The following is a 22,216-nucleotide window of genomic DNA, read 5'->3' as shown; positions in this document are numbered from 1 at the left end:
TTGTGTATTTTGTCTGCATCCTTTAGCACAGATTAATTTCTCCTCTTCTCTCCCCCCCCCCCCCCCCACCCCGCCCCCCCCCCCCAACTTTCAAAAGGAAAGCAAAAGTTGTTTGGAGAGAAGTTCATTCAGAAATAACCAAAATATTTCCATCTTATTCCTCAGGTTACAAAACTGATTGAAGACAGTACCTTATCAAAATCTGTGAAAAATGCAATTGATACAGACCGGTTATTAGACTGGCTAGTGGAAAATTCCGTACTGTCAATAGCACTTGAAGGTACAGTAGATTTGACAGGATATTGTAACAATGTGTAATTTAGAGTTTCTCAACCTTCAGGCACTGCACCAACTGGTGTGACAACTATCAGTATTGAGACCATCATGGAGGAGGATTTACTATTTACCCTTTTTTTAAAAAAAATGTTTTAGTTTGTGACTTTTGGATTTATACACATGCATGCATGTCTGAATTGGGCATGGGCTGCAAATTATCATTGCAATTCAAAGTATCGAATCTAAATGTTAGAAATTTAAAATTGGTCTTTGTATTTTGTAAAATTAACTCTAATTATCTAGAGCCTGAGACTTTGAAAGACTCAGAAACCTTAATACGGTTAACTGTAAAAGTTTTCAAAAACACAGACTTTTGGTTGTCATTACTATGATAAGTTAATTTAAAACTGTACAATTGGACACTTCTATATGCGGGTAAAAAGTTAGGCTGATTTTATATTTATATTTTTTCCTTATTTTCTTCCCTATCCCTCCTCCCCACCCATCCAGAAGTCTTACTGAGGTATAGTTCCATAGGAGCTGGCAGCCATGTTGGTGACTGTTGGCAGGCTATTTAATCATGGAAGGAATCACAGCCAAGCCCAATCTAATTCTCACCTAATGTCCATGCATGTGTGTTTTCCAGCGGGACTGGATAGCAATCTGGAGTGGGAACCCAAACTGATTTTCTCTTTCCTCCTCTCCACCACCACCACCACCAACCCCCCCCCCCCCCACCCTGTAGTTGGGGCTGATGGTGTCCTCTGCTGATCCCCCAGCTGATATCAGCAAATTCAGTGTAGATTTACAATCAAACATGGAAACTTCTGGCCTGTATAACTTACTGCTGCACTGAGATGGAGAGTGTGATGGATAAGTGTTTCATACCACAGAGTGAGATTGTTTCTACAATGCCTAAACATATTAAGTTTTCCAGTCTCAGCAGGAAGTGACAAAGTCCTTTCCTCTTCTTTCTCTTCCTCCTGTCCACCACCACCATCACCCCCACCCCCCACAAGAGAAAAAGGAAATTAAAAGACGCATCCATCAGCAATGTTTTCCCTCCTACTTATGAGGAGTTGTACTGCTGGCCATGAATTCTGTATCTTTCTAGTGACTGTGGTACTACATCCACAATAATTGTAAATGGACATGCTGTACCTAGCTTTACACTTCTGGCTAGAGAATAATGCATGACCTAACACTCTGGTAAAGGGGGATATATATATCAGAGGCATCATGGTACCATTGCTAGAAACGATGATCATGAAAATAAAAGATGGATTGTAATTAAGTTCTCACGGTGTGTGTCATTTAGTTCTCGTAATACCACTTATTGAACCTTCTAATGAAGAGTTGCATTTGCAGCATTTGGATAGATATCTAGGCATGGGACTGACACGTTCCTGTCCATGCTGATTAAAGAGAATAGCTATGCTTGGGAGGGTGTTGAATTATCTTGTGGATTGGATCTATTTGAGTATGCTAATTTGGACATAGTTAAGTTTCTGTGCCACATTCAGAAAACCTTGTGTTTTTATTCAACTTCTGCAGGAAACATTGATCAAGCGCAGTACTGTGATAGAATAAAGGGAATAATTGAACTGCTGGGCAGTAAACTCTCTATGGACGAACTTACCAAGATTTGGCGCATTCAGGTACTGACTAGAGATGGCAAAGGTTTACCTTATTCCAACCAGTTTTAAGAAAGGGGAAGTTTTGTTTTTGGTGGATATAGGTCCTAACCTAACTTTTTTCAAACATTTTGAAAGCATTGTACAGAGAATGTTACATTTCATCACTGAGTTGAATGCAGTGGGACTGCTATTTAGTGTACTAATGTGATTGACAAAAACATAAAACTGTTAAAATTTATTTACTGGAGATGTTAAAAGCTGTCTGAAGATGTGACTTAGTTGCGGGAGTTTACACTAACAGTAGTAAGTTAAATTAAAGTGATATCAGTATGAGGTTGTGTTGTAAGTTCAGAGGCCCTCTTTTATGTACTAATAGTAAAAGATTGTTTTTTTTGTGAAGGATGGGGACAGAGAGATGATGTGGAATATATTACTATACGAGACCAATGTATTATGTTTAGGACAGATGTAATAGAACTTGCAGGTCAGGTTGTTGAAAACATATTACCTTTGGTTTGTATTAAGTCAGGGCAATCTTCAACTGTCATTGAAAATATTCACACCATCATTGCTGCTGCTGCTGCCAAGTTCAACTATGATCAACTGAACCACCTCTTTATCTTGATACAAAAAGTAAGTGACCAGCTTGCTGCAGTGCTGTTTTTAAAAAAAAAATTGTATACACATTACAGATCACATGGATTTGCCGTTAGTTATCTTTACTTTTACTCTTCTCCAAAACTAAGATGATGTATGAGTAATTCTGGCCCCAGAATTCTGCTTATGCTACTCGATAAACAATTACTGAGCTGTACAAAGGGATGTGCACCGAACTTTCCTAGCACTGTGCTTATCTCCGCCCCCCCCCCCCCCCCTCCACCATCCGCCATTTAGTTTGCTAAGAGTTGAGCAAGAAAGTTGGACATGACCACCTAATTCTTTAGCAGTACAGTGCTTTGGTACAAGGCACCATGCCACTGGGTTAACCCTCCCTACCTTCACCCAAAAAATTCATCTTTGTTTTAATTTATGCTGGTTTATTGCATCATAACCAAGCAGATTCAGAAAGAAAGTTTAGTAATTGACTTATTTGGAGATGAAAATTTGTTGGCACTTAAGTTTGGTAGTAGTAACATTCCCTTTCATTTTTGTGTTCTCGTCAAATTCTATTTGGCTGAATTTCAGTGTATAAGTAAAATGGAAGTGATTCTGTTTAATGAATGATGCCCCTAAACACATTAGAGTTTAACCAATGCATACGATGTACCTAAGCATCCTTCTACATAACATGGATCAGGTTAAACGTGCTTTGAGGTTGAAAAAGGAAGACTGACTTAAATTGACACCGAGCTCTTTCTGCAAGGGCATATTAACATATATATATATATATATATATATATATATATATATATATATAAAATGCTCTAGCAAAATTACATACTTATGCTGTCCATTTTTCTTTGGAGTGGGAAGATCAACTTCAACCATCCCAGTCTAATTTAGGAAAGACATGGATTTCTGATTTTATCTTTGATTACTTGCTAGTACACTATTTCTGTTGCTGTATACTAATGAAACACATTTTCTGTCATGATGGCACTGTTTTCCTTTGGGTAGTTGACACTCTCTTTTGGAAGTTAAGTGGGGGTGGGTTCAATATTTGCAGAAGGTCCCTGACATAAAACTCATACAATTTTACAGTACAGAAGGCAGCCATTTGGCCCATCGTTCCTGTGCCAGCTCTCTGAAAGTGCTATCTACCTAGTCTTATTTCTCTGCACTTTCTCCATACCCTTTTAATTTTCTCTTTCAAATATTTGTCCACTTTCCTTGTAAAGTCTATTATAGGTTCTGGTTCCATTAATGTTTCTGGTAGTCCTAATGACCTGTGCAAAAATAATTCTCCAGACTTCATTCTTTTAGTGATGCTCATAAATGTATGCCTTACGCTTACCAAGTCACCAACAAATAGTGTTTCTCAACTTACTTTATCAAAACTCCTGGGAAAAGTTTGAATTATAACAACAGGCTCGAAGGGCCGGATGGCCTACTTTGCTCTTAATTCATATGTTTGTATGTATGTAACAATGCATTACAATTCAAACTTTCACCAACATTCTTTGCATTTTGCTATGAACACAAGTAGTTTCCATAAGCAGTCCTGCTTTTCCTAGGATCTGAAACGTACAACCTCATGCATGCATTGTATAGGATAGAGTGCAGGAGAAATAACAGTTGAATTTTCTGTTGTATTAAACATTGGAGACCCACGTTGTGTTGATTTCTTCCCAAAGGTATTAGAGGAGGGTGTGGTCAAAGGCTGCAGAGAGGCCAAGGACGGATAGTGCACCATGATCACAGTCACAGAGGATGTCCTTTGTGACTTGGATTAGGGTCATTTCAATCCTGTGGCAGGGCTGGAAACTTGATTGGAGAGATTCAAACATGGATTCACGGGAAAGATGGTCATGGATTTGGGAGGTGACAACACGTCAAAGGACTTTGGAGCAGAAAGGGCAGTTGCAGATGAGGCAGTAGTTTGCAAGTACAGGGGGGTCGAAGATGGGCTTTTAGAGGGGGGGATGATGAAGGCGGTTTTGAAAGGGAGGGTAAGGTGACAGTACGTGGGGAGCAGGAGCTTTTTACAGTGTAGCCAGCATAGGGGAATTGGGTGATTAGCAGTTTAGTGGAAATGAGGTCAAGGGAGCAGGAGGATGGTCTCATGGACAAGATGAGCTTGCAGAATGCATGAGGTAAGATAGGAGATAAATTAGAGAAAGACAGAGATTCAGGGCTAGGGCAGGAGGGAGCCTGGGGGAAGTTTGGCTTGGTGGGCAAGGGGAAGGAGGGAAGCAACAGGTAACTGAACAGTTGGTCTCAGTCTTGGTGATAAAGAAGCCCATGAGCTCTTTGCACTTTGTTGAAGATGAGGGTGGAGAGGGCAGGGGAGAGGTGTTTAAGAAGATGGCTGATCCTGGAGTAGTGAGCGGTTTTGGCAGAGGAGAGTGAGGCCCAATAACGTGTGATGTGGAACAGCCAGTTCAGATGATGCATGGCTAAACCAGTTGTGCTCCAGTTATAGCTAAGTCTGCACCTCTTAGACTTGAGGAGCAAAGATGGGGGTAATAATCAGGGGAATGACCAGGATGGGAGAGAATTTTTTTTTTTACTATTGACAAAGGCATCAAAGGTGGAGGACAAGGTGTGATTGATCAGATCGACAGCTGCAGAAGTATCGTGGCAAATAATAGGCCAAATGCTCGGCTGTTGGTAGCTTGAAAGTACAACTGATGGAGAGGTTTTATTCCCAGAGGCGGACGCAGAAGGAAGTGGGGTTGGAGGAGAGTGGGGGGAGGGATGGGGCTGGTGAGGGATACAAGGAAGTGGCAGGATATGGTCTCGTCTGTGATAGAGACCATGGGAGTCAAGAGGCCACATGAAATGACATTCATTTCAATCTTCATAGCCTTGTCTTTTATGTCTGGTGTTTTGTTACCGCAACTTTGCATTGCAGATTTGGTTCTATTAGACTGGGATATTGTACTTTCTGTGTATTCTACTGCACAATGCTTATAATATATGCTAGTGACATATATGCAGTGAAAAGGTACTGCAGAAATATTTCTTCATGAATGTGCAAAGAACAGTTTGATCAGAGATAGAAGAATTCCATTATTTGGATCTTTGATTCATTTTTACTCAATATTCCTGTTTAGAGTTGGGAGATTGAGAGTGACCGAATCCGACAAAAGCTGCTCAGTCTTATAGGAAAAATTGGCCGGGAAGCTCGTTCTGAGAATACCACAGGAAAGGTAAGGAATTTCTTTAAAATCCTTACTTGTCATTCTAAACCCAAGAAGGATAAATAATGCAGTAGATCAACTGGTTTACAAGTGTGCAGTATCCTGGGATAATTGTCCTTACTTTCCCCTTTGTGCAGTGAAATGCGGAATCTCAGTATGTGGGATTCACACATTTGAACCTCTGCTCTACCACTCTGTAGTAAGTGCATGTAGTAACATTGTTTCTGCCAGTTGTCGGTTCTGACTTTAGGTTGGTAGCAGTCTAAGGGTGAAATGCAGTTTATGTAATTTTCTCCTTCCTTTTTGGCCTCCATGGTTTAGCTGCATGATTTGTAACTTAAAGCCAGTTATAATGAGGCTCTGGCAAATATTATGCATAATGTTAGGCCTTCCATGGTAGTGTTCACAAGTCAGAGGTTTTACAAGAACAGCAGTGTTATGCAAAGTAGCATTACCAGGGACACTGACTTATCCGCATTCAAAGTGACCTTGGGATCTAGCAGTGCAGGGATGGAATCTCAGGTCCAGCACTATTGCAAGGTGAGCACCTAGGGTCTGGGAGGAGGCTCTCAGGATTTCAGGAACACTGGAGAGGGAGGTTTTAAGAATATTGGGGCAGGGACTGGGATCTGGGATTGCTGAGTAAAGGATCCTGCGATCTAGGGGCATTGCAGAGGGAGTTCTCATGGTCAGAGAGCAGTTGGGCAGTTATGAGATTTCAGAGGCATGGTTTAGGGGCTTATGAGCACTGAGAGGAGGTTGCAGCATTCATGAGTGGAGGGAAGGAGGAAGTCCGAAGAGGGAGATCCTGCAGTTCAGCAGTTCTCTGAAGGGAGTTTTGGAGCATTGAGAATTGTTGGGATTTGACACTATAGGATGGAGCAGGGTCTAACACTGTTTTGGAGGAGGAGGGCTTAGGAGAACTGTAGCCAAATTGCCATTGGCCCCTTACAAAAAAAAATCATCAGGCTCCCATCCCTAGGTGCTCCCACATTGAGCACCTCAACAAAAAGAAAAGGATAGGACTTGCATTTATATTATGCCTTTCATGATCTCAGGGTGTTCCAAAGTGCTATACAGCCAATTAAGTACTTACGGCGTGTAGTCACTGTTGTAATGTAGGGAAATGCTGCAGCCAATTTGTGCAAGCAAGGTCCCACATATAGCAATGAGATAAATGACTAGATGATCTGTTTTGTTTTGTGCTGTTGGTTGAGGGATAAATATTGGCCAGGGCATGAGGAAAACTCCCCTGCTCTTCAAATAGTGTCATGGGATCTTTTACGTCCAACTGAAAGGGCAGATGGGTCCTTGGTTTAAAGTCTCATCTGAAAGACGGCACTTCCAACAGTGCGGCACTTCCATCAGTGCAGCACTCCCTCAGTACTGCATTGAAGTGTCAGCCTGGATTAAGTGCTCAAGCCTCTGGAGTTGGTCTTGTACCCACGACCTTCTGACTCGGACGAGAGTGCTACTGAGCCAAGACTGACTCCTTTCCCCATCATCAGCTGGTTCCTATCTTTTTTTTCTTGCCCTTGAGCATCTAAGCATAAATTTTCTACTTGTTAAAATGAATGGACAGAAAATCAATGGCTGGGGTTATGTAATTTTTTTGATATGCAACGAACACCCAGTGATGAGTGGTTTGAGTATATGAACATTGATTCAATTGATCTGTGCAATAAAATTTGAAATATCTGTGTGCTGGCAAGAGGGCAGATATATTTTTGGGAACTATTTAGCACTGTGGCCGTAACAAAGTAATTGTAACTGTTTAATGGGAGGTTATTTGATTTAGGGTTATGTTCTATTTGACTGTAATGGTGCTCTTTTTTTATTTGATCTTGGGATGTGGATGATTCTAGCAAGGCAGCATTTATTGACCATCCCTAGTTGGCCCGAGTGCTTTGAGTTAACCACATAGGGTGGGACTGCAGTTGCGTGTAAACCAGATCAGAATGGGGTGGCAGTTACACTTCCCTGAAGAACATTAGTGAATCAGTTGGGTTTTTATGGCAATACAGCAGCTGTCTTTCTGGTGCCAGCTCACACATCAGATTTTACTGAATTCAATTTTACAACTTGCCATGGTGGGATTTGAGCTCACGACCTCTGGGCTGCTGATACAGTACAATATATTCTCACCTGCTGCACTTGCTGCTTCTGCGAAGAGGGGAGTGTGGTCCATGCCATAGCCTTGCCTGAGACAGCTATTAATGTCACTCTTTGGTCAGCCCAGTGAAGGTGTAGACTTGTAGGACTGATTCAGCTTGGTTTTCCTCCCGGGCATTCTATTAGTGCACTGTTCTTATCAGTAGACTTGGCAGGACCTGTCAGAACTTTGCAAATGAGTACGTGATTTTGAGATTGAATTTGAATTTATGGTGGTGTTTATCTTAGTTCACAAAACTTTTTCTCTTTATATTTTCTCTTTGCTGCCCCCCCCCCACCAAAACAGGTGCTGGAAGTCCTTTGGGAGCTTGCCCATTTACCAGCGCTACCCACTAACTTGGTCCAGCCGGCACTGGAAGAACACCTCACCATACTTAGTGAAGCATGTGCAGTAAAGGAGCAAATCAAGAGAAGTTACATCATCAAATGTATAGAAGACATTAAAAAGGTAAGTTGATTTTAGAAGAAATAATACATTGGATGAGTTTATTTAAACTCCATTTAAAGGAGCTAGGGAAGATTTAGAGAGAATTAAATAGAAATTACAACACAAACAGGTTGCTTGGCCCAACCGGTCCATGTTGGCATCTGTGCTCCACACGTGCAGTAATCTTAATCCCATGTACCTGCCCTGTTCCCATATCCCTTTGTGTATCCAAACTAATTGTAAACAATTTTACAACACCAAGTTATAGTCCAGCAATTTTATTTTAAATTCACAAGCTTTCGGAGGCTTCCTCCTTCGTCAGGTGAACGATGTGAAAAATTTTTCACATCGTTCACCTGACGAAGGAGGAAGCCTCCGAAAGCTTGTGAATTTAAAATAAAATTGCTGGACTATAACTTGGTGTTGTAAAATTGTTTACAATTGTCAACCCCAGTCCATCACCGGCATCTCCACATCATGACTATCCAAACTAAGGCCTGTAAGCCACCTGCATCCCTCAGGCCCTGGGAATCCAGGCAACCCAGTATTACTTGTGCTTATTTCCTATTTGCTGATTTAGCCTGTTTGAATGTTGTGGGCGTGGAGGTTTTAAATGGGCTGTTTTTAGCACTGTTGCCTGACTGGTCCATAAATCCGAAATCAGAATGCCAAGTCTGTTGATATCAGCAACTTGAAATATATACAACTTAATGGGAATATTGATTGAAATGCTATATGTTGGTCCCTTATGTGACCCACAAAGATCAAAAGTGAAGACTCCCTAAGCCAGGGTGTGAGCTGAAACCGAATACATTTAAATGTATAGGATGAGACGTGGGTTTTTCCTCATTCTGCTCCCTCCCCCAGCCAATGCTGTGAGGCCTAGCCCCTGCCACTTCCCTCACTGCTGACAGAAAACCAAGAATGCACCTGTGAGCCAAACCGCATCACTTTCCCTCTCTTCACCCCCCCCCCCCCCCCCCCCCCCACCCCGGGTCAGTTCTACAAACCTCAGACTCGCCTTCCACATTTCTGCTAAACACCGCCCCCCCCCCCCTATTTCCCACTTCGAAGTGATGTCAGAACAAAGGACCCCCATGATGCAAAACTCCAGAAGACTCACTGTAATACTGTCAATCTCGAGGACCGTATCCCATTGTTACCAAAACCCAAGGCTGCCCCTAAGTGCAGCTGAACTGCACTCCACCTTCCGGTATTGCAGAGTTGTGAAATCCAATCCCCAAAGTACTAATCAGAATTTTTTTTTTTTTAAATGAAATTTGACTTAGTCAGTGTAAATCAATGGCCTTACGTGACATGAATCCCCAATTGTTACAACCCTTCTGATTCATCATGAGCATTGGCACAGGAAATCTACTAGTATTCAAGAGCAATTTAGGTTTTTTAGAATTTGAGGGAGCAGTTTTGAAATTTATTGATGACAGCAAATTGGTGTGGGAAATTGTGATGAGGATTATGAAAGTGCAAAAGGACATAGGATGGGCAGTTGTAGAAAATTCTCAAGTAATCCATTTGGATATAAGAACAGGGAAGTCGGTATACTTTTATTGGTAAGATTTTTAGAAAGCAATAGAGATGCAGAGTAACTTTGTGTAGATACTTGTCACTCTGCACAACCTAGCCACATTTCTCTCAAAATACTTTCCAAAATACCATTTTCTTCAGTAACTGAAATTTATTACAATGACAGTAAGGGGTCAAGTCCAAGTGTAATCTTCAAGTGAGGTTGTGTTACCCCATCATTAACACATCCTCACTTGAAGATTACATTTGGACTTGACTTGCCATGTGCAACTCAATTAGGGGATAGACTAATTTAAGAATAAAAATGAAAGGGATATTTGAATGTGTAATATTCTACCACAAACAATTTAAGCAAAGCCCATAATTTATTTTAAAAGGGAAATAGTTGCTTGGAAAAGAGGAATATTAAAGAGTTTGGGGAATGTGCAAGGGAGTGAGTTTAAACTGTGTGCCTTATATGGAGAAAAACACTGGCAGAGGCTTGATGGCCTGTTTCTGTACTGTAACACTCTGTTTTGCGTTTAAAAGGTTGAGCTCATGACATGATTTAGTGGTTGAAGGAGTTGAAGTACTGTTGGATTCATGATTCTGCTGGCATTAAGCTGTCTCTTGCGATGTCCTGCTTTATAACTCAAAGCTCTAAAATACTCAATCAGTACTCTACACTCGTATTACATTTCGATAAGGTAGACATAGAGACGATGTTTCCACTTGTAGGCGAGTCCAAAACTAGGGGCCATAAATGTAAGATAGTCACTAATAAATCCAATAAGGAATTCAGGAGAAACTTTTTTACCCAGAAAATGGTAAGAATGTGGAACTTGCTACGACATGGAGTGTTTGAGGTGAATAGCATAGATGGATGTAAGGGGAAGCTAGATAAATACATGAGGGAGAAAGCATTAGAAGGATATGTTGATAGGGTGAGATGATGTAGGGTGGGCGGATATGCGTGTGGAGCATAAACACTGGCATAGACCAGTCAGGCCGAATGGCCTGTTTCTGGGCTGTAAAATTCTATGTAATTCTATGTATGTAAAGTTGTTTTTTTTTTAAAGTGAGAATGTGCTTTTTCATGTTTCACATTTTGAACTTGTAATCATTCTTGACCATCCATTACTACAAGATCCAATGATGTGGAGATGCTGGTGATGGACTGGGGTGTACAAATGTAAGGAATCTTACAACACCAGGTTATAGTCCAACAGTTTTATTTGAAAATCACAAGCTTTCGGAGGCTTTCTCCTTCGTCAGGTGAGTGTCGAGATTCATTGAAAATTACCGCATATATAGTCATAGAACAATGCCTGGTGATTACAGATAATCTTTCCAACTGCCCGTTATCAAGGCCATCAAATGAATTGAATAGTGTTCAGACAGAGAAACCTTAGATACCCCAGATAACTGAATATACAAACGGCCAGAACCAAAGACAGATAGGGAGAGAGAGAGAAACATCCGAAAGGAAGAGAAAGAGAGAGAATGACCAGTTGTATTAAAAACGGATAACTTTTTTTTCCCCTGGTGGGGTTACGTGTAGCGCGACATGAACCCAAGATCCCGGTTGAGGCCGTCCTCATGGGTGAGGAACTTGGCTATCAATTTCTGCTCGACGATTTTGCGTTGTCTTGTGTCTCGAAGGCCGCCTTGGAGAACGCTTACCCAAAGATCGGTGGCAGAATGTCCTTGACTGCTGAAGTGTTCCCCGACTGGGAGGGAACCCTCCTGTCTGGCGATTGTTGTGCGGTGTCCGTTCATCCGTTGTCGCAGTGTCTGCATGGTCTCGCCAATGTACCATGCTCCGGGGCATCCTTTCCTGCAACGTATGAGGTAGGCAACGTTGGCCGAGTCACAGGAGTATGAACCATGTACCTGGTGGGTGGTGTCCTCTCGTGTGATGGTGGTATCTGTGTCGATGATCTGGCATGTCTTGCAGAGGTTGCCGTGGCAGGGTTGTGTGGTGTCGTGAACGCAGTTCTCCTGAAAGCTGGGTAATTTGCTGCGAACGATGGTCTGTTTGAGGTTGGGTGGCTGTTTGAAGGCGAGTAGTGGAGGCGTGGGGATGGCCTTAGCGAGGTGTTCGTCGTCATCGATGACATGTTGAAGGCTGCGGAGAACATGGCGCAGTTTCTCCGCTCCGGGGAAGTACTGGACGACGAAGGGTACTCTGTTGGTTGCGTCCCGTGTTTGTCTTCTGAGGAGGACAACGACAGGAACACTACAGGCGGTTACCCGCAGATCCGACCAAAGAACACACCCACCAGCTCAACAAACTGATCAAGACCTTCGACCCAGACCTTCAAAGCATCCTATGCGCTCTCATCCCACGTACTCCCCGTGTGGGAGACTTCTACTGCCTCCCAAAGATACACAAAGCCAACACACCCGGACGTCCTATCGTATCAAGCAACGGAACCCTGTGTGAGAACCTCTCTGGATACGTTGAGGGCATCCTGAAACCCATCGTACAGGGAACCCCCAGCTTCTGTCGCGACACTACAGACTTCCTACAAAAACTCAGCACCCACAGACCAGTTGAACTAGGAACACTTCTAACCACGGTGAACGTCGCGGCACTCCACCAGTATCCCCCACGATGACGGCATCGCTGCAACAGCATCAGTACTCAACACCAACAACAGCCAATCTCCAGACGCCATCCTACAACTCATCCGCTTCATCCTGGATCACAATGTCTTCACCTTCGACAACCAGTTCTTTACCCAAACACACGGAACAGCCATGGGGACCAAATTCGCAACCCAATACGCCAACATTTTCATGCACAAGTTCGAGCAGGACTTCTTCACTGCACAGGACCTCCAACCAACGCTATACACCAGATACATCGATGATATTTTCTTCCTATGGACCCACGGCGAAGAATCACTGAAGAGACTACACGATAACATCAACAAGTTCCATCCCATCATCAAACTCACCATGGACTACTCCTCAGAATCGGTTTCTTTCTTGGACACACGAATCTCCATCAAAGACGGGCACCTCAGCACCTCACTACCGCAAGCCCACGGACAACCTCACGATGCTCCACTTTTCCAGCTTCCACCCTAACCACGTCAAAGAGGCCATCCCCTGTGGACAGGCCCTGCGAGTACACAGGATCTGCTCAGACGAGGAGGAACGCGATGGACACCTACAGACACTGAAAGACGCCCTCGTAAGAACGGGATATGACGCTCGACTCGTCGATCGACCGTTCCGACGGGCCACAGTGAAAAAATCGCACAGACCTCCTCAGAAGACAAACACGGGATGCAACCAACAGAGTACCCTTCGTCGTCCAGTACTTCCCCGGAGCGGAGAAACTGCGCCATGTTCTCCGCAGCCTTCGACATGTCATCGATGACGACGAACACCTCGCTAAGGCCATCCCCACGCCTCCACTACTCGCCTTCAAACAGCCACTCAACCTCAAACAGACCATCGTTCGCAGTAAATTACCCAGCTTTCAGGAGAACAGCGTCCACGACACCACACAACCCTGCCACGGCAACCTCTGCAAGACATGCCAGATCGTCGACACAGATACCACCATCACACGAGAGGACACCACCCACCAGGTACATGGTTCATACTCCTGTGACTTGGCCAACGTTGTCTACCTCATACGTTGCAGGAAAGGATGCCCCAGAGCATGGTACATTGGCGAGACCATGCAGACACTGCGACAACGGATGAACGGACACCGCACAACAATCGCCAGACAGGAGGGTTCCCTCCCAATCGGGGAACACTTCAGCAGTCAAGGATATTCAGCCTCCGATCTTCGGGTAAGCGTTCTCCAAGGCGGCCTTCGAGACACAAGACAACGCAAAATCGTCGAGCAGAAATTGATAGCCAAGTTCCGCACCCATGAGGACGGCCTCAACCGGGATCTTGGGTTCGTGTCGCGCTACACGTAACCCCACCAGGGGAAAAAAAACGTGATCTGTTTTTAATACAACTGGTCATTATCTCTCTTTCTCTTCTTTTCGGATGTTTCTCTCTCTCTCTCCCTCTCTGTCTTTGTCTTTGGTTCTGGCCATTTGTATATTCAGTTGTCTGGGGTATCTAAGGTTTCTCTGTCTGAACACTATTCAATTCATTTGATGGCCTTGATAACGGGCAGTTGGAAAGATTATCTGTAATCACCAGGCATTGTTCTATGACTATATATGCGGTAATTTTCAATGAATCTCGACACTCACCTGACGAAGGCGAAAGCCTCCGAAAGCTTGTGATTTTCAAATAAAACTGTTGGACTATAACCTGGTGTTGTAAGATTCCTTACATTTGTGCAAGATCCTAGTGAGGAGTTCAAATGCCTTCACGAACTGAGAAGACTTAGTTTTAGAAGCCATCTGAACCCCATGATGAGATTTGCTACATCCTCACTGTTATTGTTTTCAGAATGCAAATATGTGTAATGCTGTTTTAATTATAAAAACGATGTCTTCTGTGTGCAAAGTGTGTAATTTTATTTTTAATGTGTGTCATGGTGTCGTCATTCAAGCTGCTATTTTCCATTGATGCATGTTGACACAATCACTGGATGATAACTAAAATTTAATTTGTAGTGGATCACTGGAAATACACTTTTTATATTTAGTATGATTCAGATTACATTAAATGCTTCTGGTCTTTTCTATGATGTTTTAAATTGTGATTTTCTCCTTAGTCCTCCCAGCAAAACAACCAGCAGCCAGTATGGGTGGTTCCAGCTTTGCGTCAGCTTCATGAGATTACCAGGTCCTTTATCAAACAGAGCTGTCAGAAACAAGATAAGGTAAAAAGAGTGGATATGGGTCAATTAAAATCCATAATGTTCTCTGAATAAGGTGGAGGAACCCAGGGGGTCAAGATCCTTAATCCTGGAAGGAAAAATGTTGTACCACAACAATAAAGCCTGGTAGACAAGTTACTAACCAAGCAACTAATTCTCAGTAACATCCATCTCAGTGCTGCAATTGGCTGAAGTAGTATAATAAAATTGTAGTTGTACTCATAATGGTTGCTGCACTTTAAAGCTGTTATGGTCCCTTTGCCTTAAGAAATGTATTTTTATTATCAATTTAAAGGAACATTCAGGTTTCAGAGCTTTCCCTTATGTACTGTATTAACGGGTAAGATTTAATCACAATGCAACTTTCTTCGGATATTTTAATAATCTAACTTCCATTACCTGGTTCCCATGCTGATTTTCGAAGTACCATGCATTGACATGAATGCCAGGTGTTAACTTCAGCACTCACCAATCTCATGACTAAGGTCAGAGCATGTGGTGTCAGGAGGCAAGTAGCAGAATGGATAGCAAGCTGGCTACAAAACAGAAAGCAGAGTAGAGATAAAGGTGGTTACTGAGACTGGCAAAAGGTGGGAAGTGGTGTTCCACAAGGATTGGTGCTGGGACCATTGTCACCATTTATATAAACAATATGGACTCGGGAATTGGAAGTACAATTTCAAAATTTGCAGACAACACTAAATTGGAGGGTATAGTTAATACTGAGGAGGACTGTGACAAATATAGGAAGACATTAATAAACTTGCAGAATGGGCGTGTAATTGGCAAATGAATTTCAATATAAGTAAGTTTGAGGTGGTACATTTTGGTAGGAAGAATAAGGAGGCCACGTACTGCTTGGAAAATAAAAGGAGCAGAGGGATCGGGTGGTACAGATACACAAATCACTAAAAATAGCGACACAGGAATTAATAAGGCCATTTTAAAAAAGCAAACAAAGATGTGGGGTTCATTTCTAGAGGGATAGAATTGAAATGCAGGGAAGTTATTTTAAACTTGTGTAGAACCTTGGTTCGCAAGGATGTCTTACTACAGTTATACAGGGCCATGGTGAGACCACACCTGGAGTATTATGTGCAGTTTTGGTCTCCTTACCTAAGAGAAGATATACTTGCCATAGAGGGAGTGCAGCAAAGGATCACCAGACTGATTCCCGGGATGGCGAAAGATGTGAGATTGGGTCGACTCGGCCTGTATTAGAAGAATGAGAGGGGATCTCATTGAAACATATAAAATTCTGACAGGGCTAGACAGACTGGATGCAGGGAAGATGTTTCCCCTGGCTGGGGGGGTCCAGAACAAGGGGTCACAGTCTCAGGATACGGGGTAGGACATTTAGGACTGAGATGAGGAGAAATTTAAGAAGCAGTTAGATAGATTTCTAGACACAAAAGGCATTAAGGGGTATGGGGAGAGAGCGGGAATATGGTATTGAGATAGAGGATCAGCCATGATCATATTGAATGGCAGAGCAGGCTCAAAGGTCCAAATGGCCTACTCCTATTTTCTATGTTTCTATGACCACACTTGGAGTACTGTGAATAGTTTTGGTCTCCATATTATAAAAAGGATATAGAGACACTGAAGGTGCAAAAAAGATTCACTAGGATGGTACCAGAACTGAGAGGTTATACATATCAGGAAAGATTGATCAGGCTGGGACTCTTCCTCGAAAAGAGAGGACTGAGGGGTGATCTGATAGAGGCCTTTAAGATTATAAAAGGGTTTGATAGGGTCGATGTCGAGATGATTCCACTTGCAGAGGAGACCAGATCTAGGGGCCACGGATATAAAATTGTCACTCATAAATCCAATAGGGAATTCAGGAAAAACTTCTTTACCCAGAGAGTGGTTAGAATGTGCAACTTGCTACCACAAGGAGTAGTTGAGGCGACTAGCATAGATGCATTTAAGGGGCAACTAGATAAACACGAGGGAGAAAGGAATAGAAGGATATGTTGATGGGTTTAGATGAAGAAGGGTGGGAGGAGGCTCGTGTGGGGCATAAACACCGGCATGTTGAGCCAAATGGCCTGTTCCTGTGCTGTACATTCTATGTAATGCTGAGTTGGAGTAAAATTTAATTTCTGTGCTATTTTAGCAATTCATTCCTCAGCTGAGGTGGATTAGTTCTTCCCAGCCTTCTAAAATATTGGAATCATAAACTGGAGATCTGTGATAACAGATGCAGCGATTTGCTTTCTCCTTGGGCGAAGCTTAACATCTTCACTGCCCCTCCCCTAAAAGAAGTTGAGCCAGCTGTGGTCAGACACTCAGGAAGTAGAGAATCCCAGACATGGCCGTGTACTGCGGATTCATCGCATTGGTGCACCAACCCACTTCAGTAAATCACCATTCTTGTGGTTTCTTCAGAATTGAAGGAAGTGGAACCAGTGTCAAATTTGGGGTTAACATGAGCGGGCAGAAATAGCAACTTTCTGCCAGTGTGGAGCCTTGCTAGCTGCAACCCCTCAGATAATGAAGCAGTCCGAGCCCGCATGCAGCAAGACCTGGACAACATCCAGACTTGGGCTGATAAGTGGCAAGTAACATTCGTGCCAGACAAGTGCCAGGCAATGCCCATCTCCAACAAGAGAGTCTAACCACCTCGCCTTGACATTCAACGGCATTACCATCGCCGAATCCCCCACCATCAACATCCTGGGGGTCACCATTGACCAGAAACTTAACTGGACCAGCCACATAAATACTGTGGCTACAAGAGCAGGTCAGAGGCTGTGTATTCTGCGGCGAGTGACTCACCTCCTGACTCCCCAAAGCCTTTCCACCATCTTCAAGGCACAAGTCAGGAGTGTGATGGAATACTCTCCACTTGCCTGGATGAGTGCAGCTCCAACAACACTCAAGAAGCTCGACACCATCCAGGACAAAGCAGCCCGCTTGATTGGCACCCCATCCACCACGGTAAACATTCACTCCTTTAACCACTGGCGTACCGTGGCTGCAGTGTGTACCATCCACAGGATGCACTGCAGCAACTCGCTTCTTTGACAGCACCTCCCAAACCCATGACCTCTACCACCTAGAAGGACAAGGGCAGCAGGCACATGGGAACAACACCACCTGCACGTTCCCCTCCAAGTCACACACCATCCCAACTTGGAAAAATATCAACGATCCTTCATTGTCGCTGTGTCAAAATCCTGGAACTCCCTTCCTAACAACACTGTGGGAGAACCTTCACCACACGGACTGCAGCGGTTCAAGAAGGCGGCTCACCACCGCCTTCTCGAGGGCAATTGTGGATGGGCAATAAATGCTGGCCTTGCCAGCGACGCCCACATCCCATGAACAAATTTTTAAAAAGAGTAAGGGAGCAGAATTGGAGCCACGATGTAGCCCCATATGGTGAGATGATGTAGGGTGGCCTTCAAAAGGGAACGGGATAAGTACTCAACGGAAAAAATTTGCAGGGCTAGGGGGTTAGGGCGGGGGAGTGAGACTAGCTGGATTGCTCTTGCATAGAGCCGGTACGGACTTGATGGGCCGAGTGGCCTCCTTCTGTGCTGTGCTTTCTATGATTCCATGATTTCCATTTCGCACTGGTGTCTAGTGAGACTCCGCACCAGCAATAGAGCTTCACAATTTCTTCCTTTAACTGTCTGCTGATATTGGGCTGATACCTTAAGAATTTCCATCTAAATTCTTAAAATTAATCCAGAAAATATAAACCAAGAATACTTGCAGGAAAATCATCATCACTTTTATTTATGAAATTATCCCACTGATGTCAGTGTAACTTGTTGCTGGTAAATTTCAGTGTTTACTGTAAACAAGTTTTTGTTTTGTAATAAACCATTGTTCTCCCATTGTGTGTGTTAAGAATTTGTCCATGCTCCTTGCACAGTCCCAGTAACGAAGTGTTGGATGAGATTGTGATGCTTCAGTGTGTTTGTTCCAGGCATTTTTGCAAGAATTGCCTGCTCCTTTTTACAGATATTGTGCTGTTGGTGGACTCACCTAGGAAACCAATATATCTAATTCACCATCTCGAATAATGGGTTGACCAGTGGGTATCCCCAATTGCAGCTTTGCACAGCTTACTAGGGGACCTCAAAAGGTATTGATTGGAAGATACAAGTGACATCCAGCTCAATTATTTTCATATCAGTACCTGGGGTCCTGATGGTTGCCTACGTCTGCCTAGCTGCAGTCCTCCAGGACCCCTCTGAGAAGGGGCAAAGGATACTTTGGTCTTTCTTTATTGACAATAATGTTCTAATGTAGGTTAATGAATTAAAGAAGGAACTTGGATTTATCTAGCACCTTTCAAGAGTGGAATCTCTTTGGGTCGAGGTCGCTCCATGATGCCATTTGTGACAATGAAAGGTTGGAATTGTCAACCTTCTGTGGTAGACTTGGTAATCTGCAGGGCACTGTTAAAAAGTAAAGAAAGAATATGGATTTATATAGTCAGTACGTGCCAGAGTCCTTCACAGCCAAAGAATTACTTTTGAACTGTAGTCACTGTTGTATTGGCAATTGCTGATGATTGACCAGCTAGCCTGGCTCACTGATAGAACCAGAAGGGGTAGATCTGTTACTGGGGGCTAGGGTTCTTCACACTTGGCTCTTGATAGCTCTCCAAGCCCATACCCTAATGAGTAGGGTGCTTCTGGCTGAACAACCAGTGCTTTGTGCTGGTAAACTGAGGCTTTAGATACTTGACTTCACTGGTGTATCTGCAGACTTGATAGTCCCTAATCTGTGCCAACCAATGCCTAATATCTATAGACTTGAGTAAGTGGGGACTGTCCCTGTGGTGGGAGAGTACAAACTTGCAAGATCAAAGAAATGATGAAGGCCTATCTTAATTCATCCATCCAACAGACCCCTACCCCTACCCCTGCCAACCCCCCCCCCCCATTGTTGCATCTGAATGTACCTCCATTACAAGTTTTGATCATTCTGGGTAAAAGAAAGGGTTCCTGATATTGGTGCTAAATTTTCTTTGACATAGTCTACTGTTTTAGCTACATAGTTCAACATCCTATTAGCTTTGTTTATTGTAGCTCCCTTATTTGTTGTACGTGTTCAGTTTCTAGTCTACTAAGAATCCTTGGCCTCTTTCAACTTCATCCGTAGCTATTTCAACATCTTTCATGGAGCATGTACGTTACCCATTTTTCCTTCCGATGTGCAGTACTTTACATTTGTCTGCATTAAATTTCATGCACCATTATTCAGCCCATTCTCATTTGTTCTGTAAATTTTGAGCTGCATCCTTCGATTCCATTCCCCTTCTAATTGGGTATCGTATCAGCAACTATACTTGCCTGTTTTCTCAGTAGCTTGTTTTGGTGATGGATCTGATACCTGCAGAAAACCCTAAACAACCTAGGGTTCAGGTAACATTGGACTTGGTGCTATGTGTTTGTGGTTTTTTGACGATCATGTCTGTGTGCTGTTTCAATATCTAGCAATTTTTACGGTTACAAATATTAAGCAGCTCCTGTATTTTTAAATCTATCAAGTGCTATACTGCTTGACCAGATAGATACGACCAACACATTGTTTTCACCTTCATTATTGCAAAAGTAGGAACTGTGTGAAATTTTTCTCTGTCCCCCGAATATAATCAAGTTAAAATGTCAGGATATCAACTGGGCATTGTAATCCACGTTATCCACCCTGAAGGTTACTTTCCACAGCGAGCACTATCATAATCCCAGCAGGACTGGATCCATCACTTTTAACATATTAAACCATATTTGAACACCTGTATCTACATAAACAAATACTCCAGCTTTAATTTTAACAGTCAGTGAACATAGCTTTAACTGTGTTTGATGCAATTTTGGGTCTATTCAACAGATTTTGTGCAGGTGATTTGGCATGGGAGTTATGAATTTCTTCTAATCTTGATCTTCATTTTGAGCCACGACAGTTTGTTATAAAATTGATATTTTAACCTAATCCATATCTTTCATATTTTAAATACTTGGATTATATCCCCTCCCCAGCCTCCCCCTCCCTCATTGTAGCTTCCCTGAGTGACTTTTTCTGCTGACGATTTAATCTACTAGGGCCTCAAATTGATATTGGCCATACTAATTTCACTTAAGGCCTACATAGCTGTCAGGAAGAGAGGAAGCCTGCTTCAGTTTTCATCAGTTTAGTTGGATTTTATCTTAGTTCCTCAAGGTGAAAGGACTACGGTACCCAATTCTTCCATGTATATATTTAATGTAAATCATTCATTAAGGTGGAGCTGACTTTTAAACCAAACTTGAAAATTGACTTTTTCTTCTGTTTCTGTTCTTCTAGAGCATTGTCCAGGATTTGAAGAAGAACTTTGAAATAGTGAAGCTGGTTACGGGGAGCCTTGTGGCATGCCATCGACTAGCAGTTTCTGCAGCTGGTACAGGAGGGCTGACAGGATCAACGATAGTAGATGGAAGATACACGCATCAAGACGTAAGTGTTTGAGACAATTTACAACATGTATATTGTTCTATTTGTAATGTGACCATAACGTTTTTTTTTAAATGGGATGGGTTAACTGGTTTATGTACCAAATGAATGAATGGGCAGAAATATGATCGTTTTTATGCCTCAACAACATGAAGGTTTGATGTTAGGAATTTGTTTGAGCCAAAAATCATTCTGCGTAAATACAGGATGAGTTTGGGATGCCTGAAATCTTGACCACTGTCCTGCGCAAGATTGCCGTCATTTTAGAGCCTTTATTGAAGATATTGTTGTTTAGGCTGTACCTTTGGACCTGTTAAAATGACAGCAAAATTGCTGCCACAATTTTAGCTACTGCAGAACTGGTCCAATGTTTCTATGCTGGAATTTTCATTTTTCTTAGCAATTCCTCGTTCTCATTGTACTGAAGTTGAAATTTCCTTCAGTTTGGATTTATACTCTGGTCCGAGAGATGTAAACACTGTCTTAACAGATTGATAACCCAATCCTTGTGTCTTAATCTACACCTGACATTAAATTACAGGTTGTGGACTGAAATAATCATGCTTCAATTTATTATTTCTGGTTTCAACTTTAAAACAGAGTTGAAGACAACTAAAAAGGGAAAAAAGGAAGGCTTGCATTTATATAGCACCTTTCAGAATGTCCCTAAGTGCTTTACAGCCAATGAAGTACTTTTGAGGTGTAGTCACTGTTGTAATGTAGGAAACACAGCAGCCAATTTGCGCACAGCAAGGTCCCACAAACATCAATGTGATAATGACCAGATAATTTTTTTTTGGTTGGTTGAGGTTTCAATATTGGCCAGGACACTGGGGAGAACTCCCCTGCTCTTCTTGGAATAGTGCCGTGGGATCCTCCTGAGTGGGTAGATGGTTTAAAGTCTCTTCCGAAAGATGGCACCTCCGACAGTGCAGCACTCCCTTAGGACCACCTAGATTTTGTGCTCAAGTTTCTGCAGAAGGACTTGTCCCCATGACCTTCTGACTCGGAGGAGAGAGTACTACCAACTGCCGCGCTGATACTACTGGTGGAAGATCTCTGCAATCATATCCAGAATGCTCTGGGTTTTCTTACTTTCTTAAAATCTAGAGTA

The 22,216-nt window shown here is 42.8% G+C and overlaps 1 protein-coding gene across 2 annotated transcripts in view; it reads left to right on the top strand.

Moving 5' to 3' along the window:
- The window catches only part of usp24 (ubiquitin specific peptidase 24), a 186,044-nt gene that overhangs the window by 52,241 nt on the left and 111,587 nt on the right, over positions 1–22,216 (top strand). For both annotated transcript variants that reach the window (XM_067990069.1, XM_067990068.1), the window contains exons 11-17: positions 166–280; positions 1,831–1,934; positions 2,439–2,546; positions 5,630–5,725; positions 8,175–8,336; positions 14,542–14,649; positions 20,956–21,105. In XM_067990069.1, the coding sequence (XP_067846170.1) occupies positions 166–280; positions 1,831–1,934; positions 2,439–2,546; positions 5,630–5,725; positions 8,175–8,336; positions 14,542–14,649; positions 20,956–21,105 (843 nt within the window). The remainder of the gene's footprint in view (positions 1–165; positions 281–1,830; positions 1,935–2,438; positions 2,547–5,629; positions 5,726–8,174; positions 8,337–14,541; positions 14,650–20,955; positions 21,106–22,216) is intronic.

Source organism: Heptranchias perlo, chromosome 9, assembly GCF_035084215.1.
Source record: "Heptranchias perlo isolate sHepPer1 chromosome 9, sHepPer1.hap1, whole genome shotgun sequence".
NCBI classification, from domain to species: Eukaryota; Metazoa; Chordata; class Chondrichthyes; order Hexanchiformes; family Hexanchidae; genus Heptranchias; species Heptranchias perlo.
The sequence above is the reverse complement of the archived record's forward strand: the minus strand, read 5'-3'. Positions and strand labels throughout refer to the sequence as shown.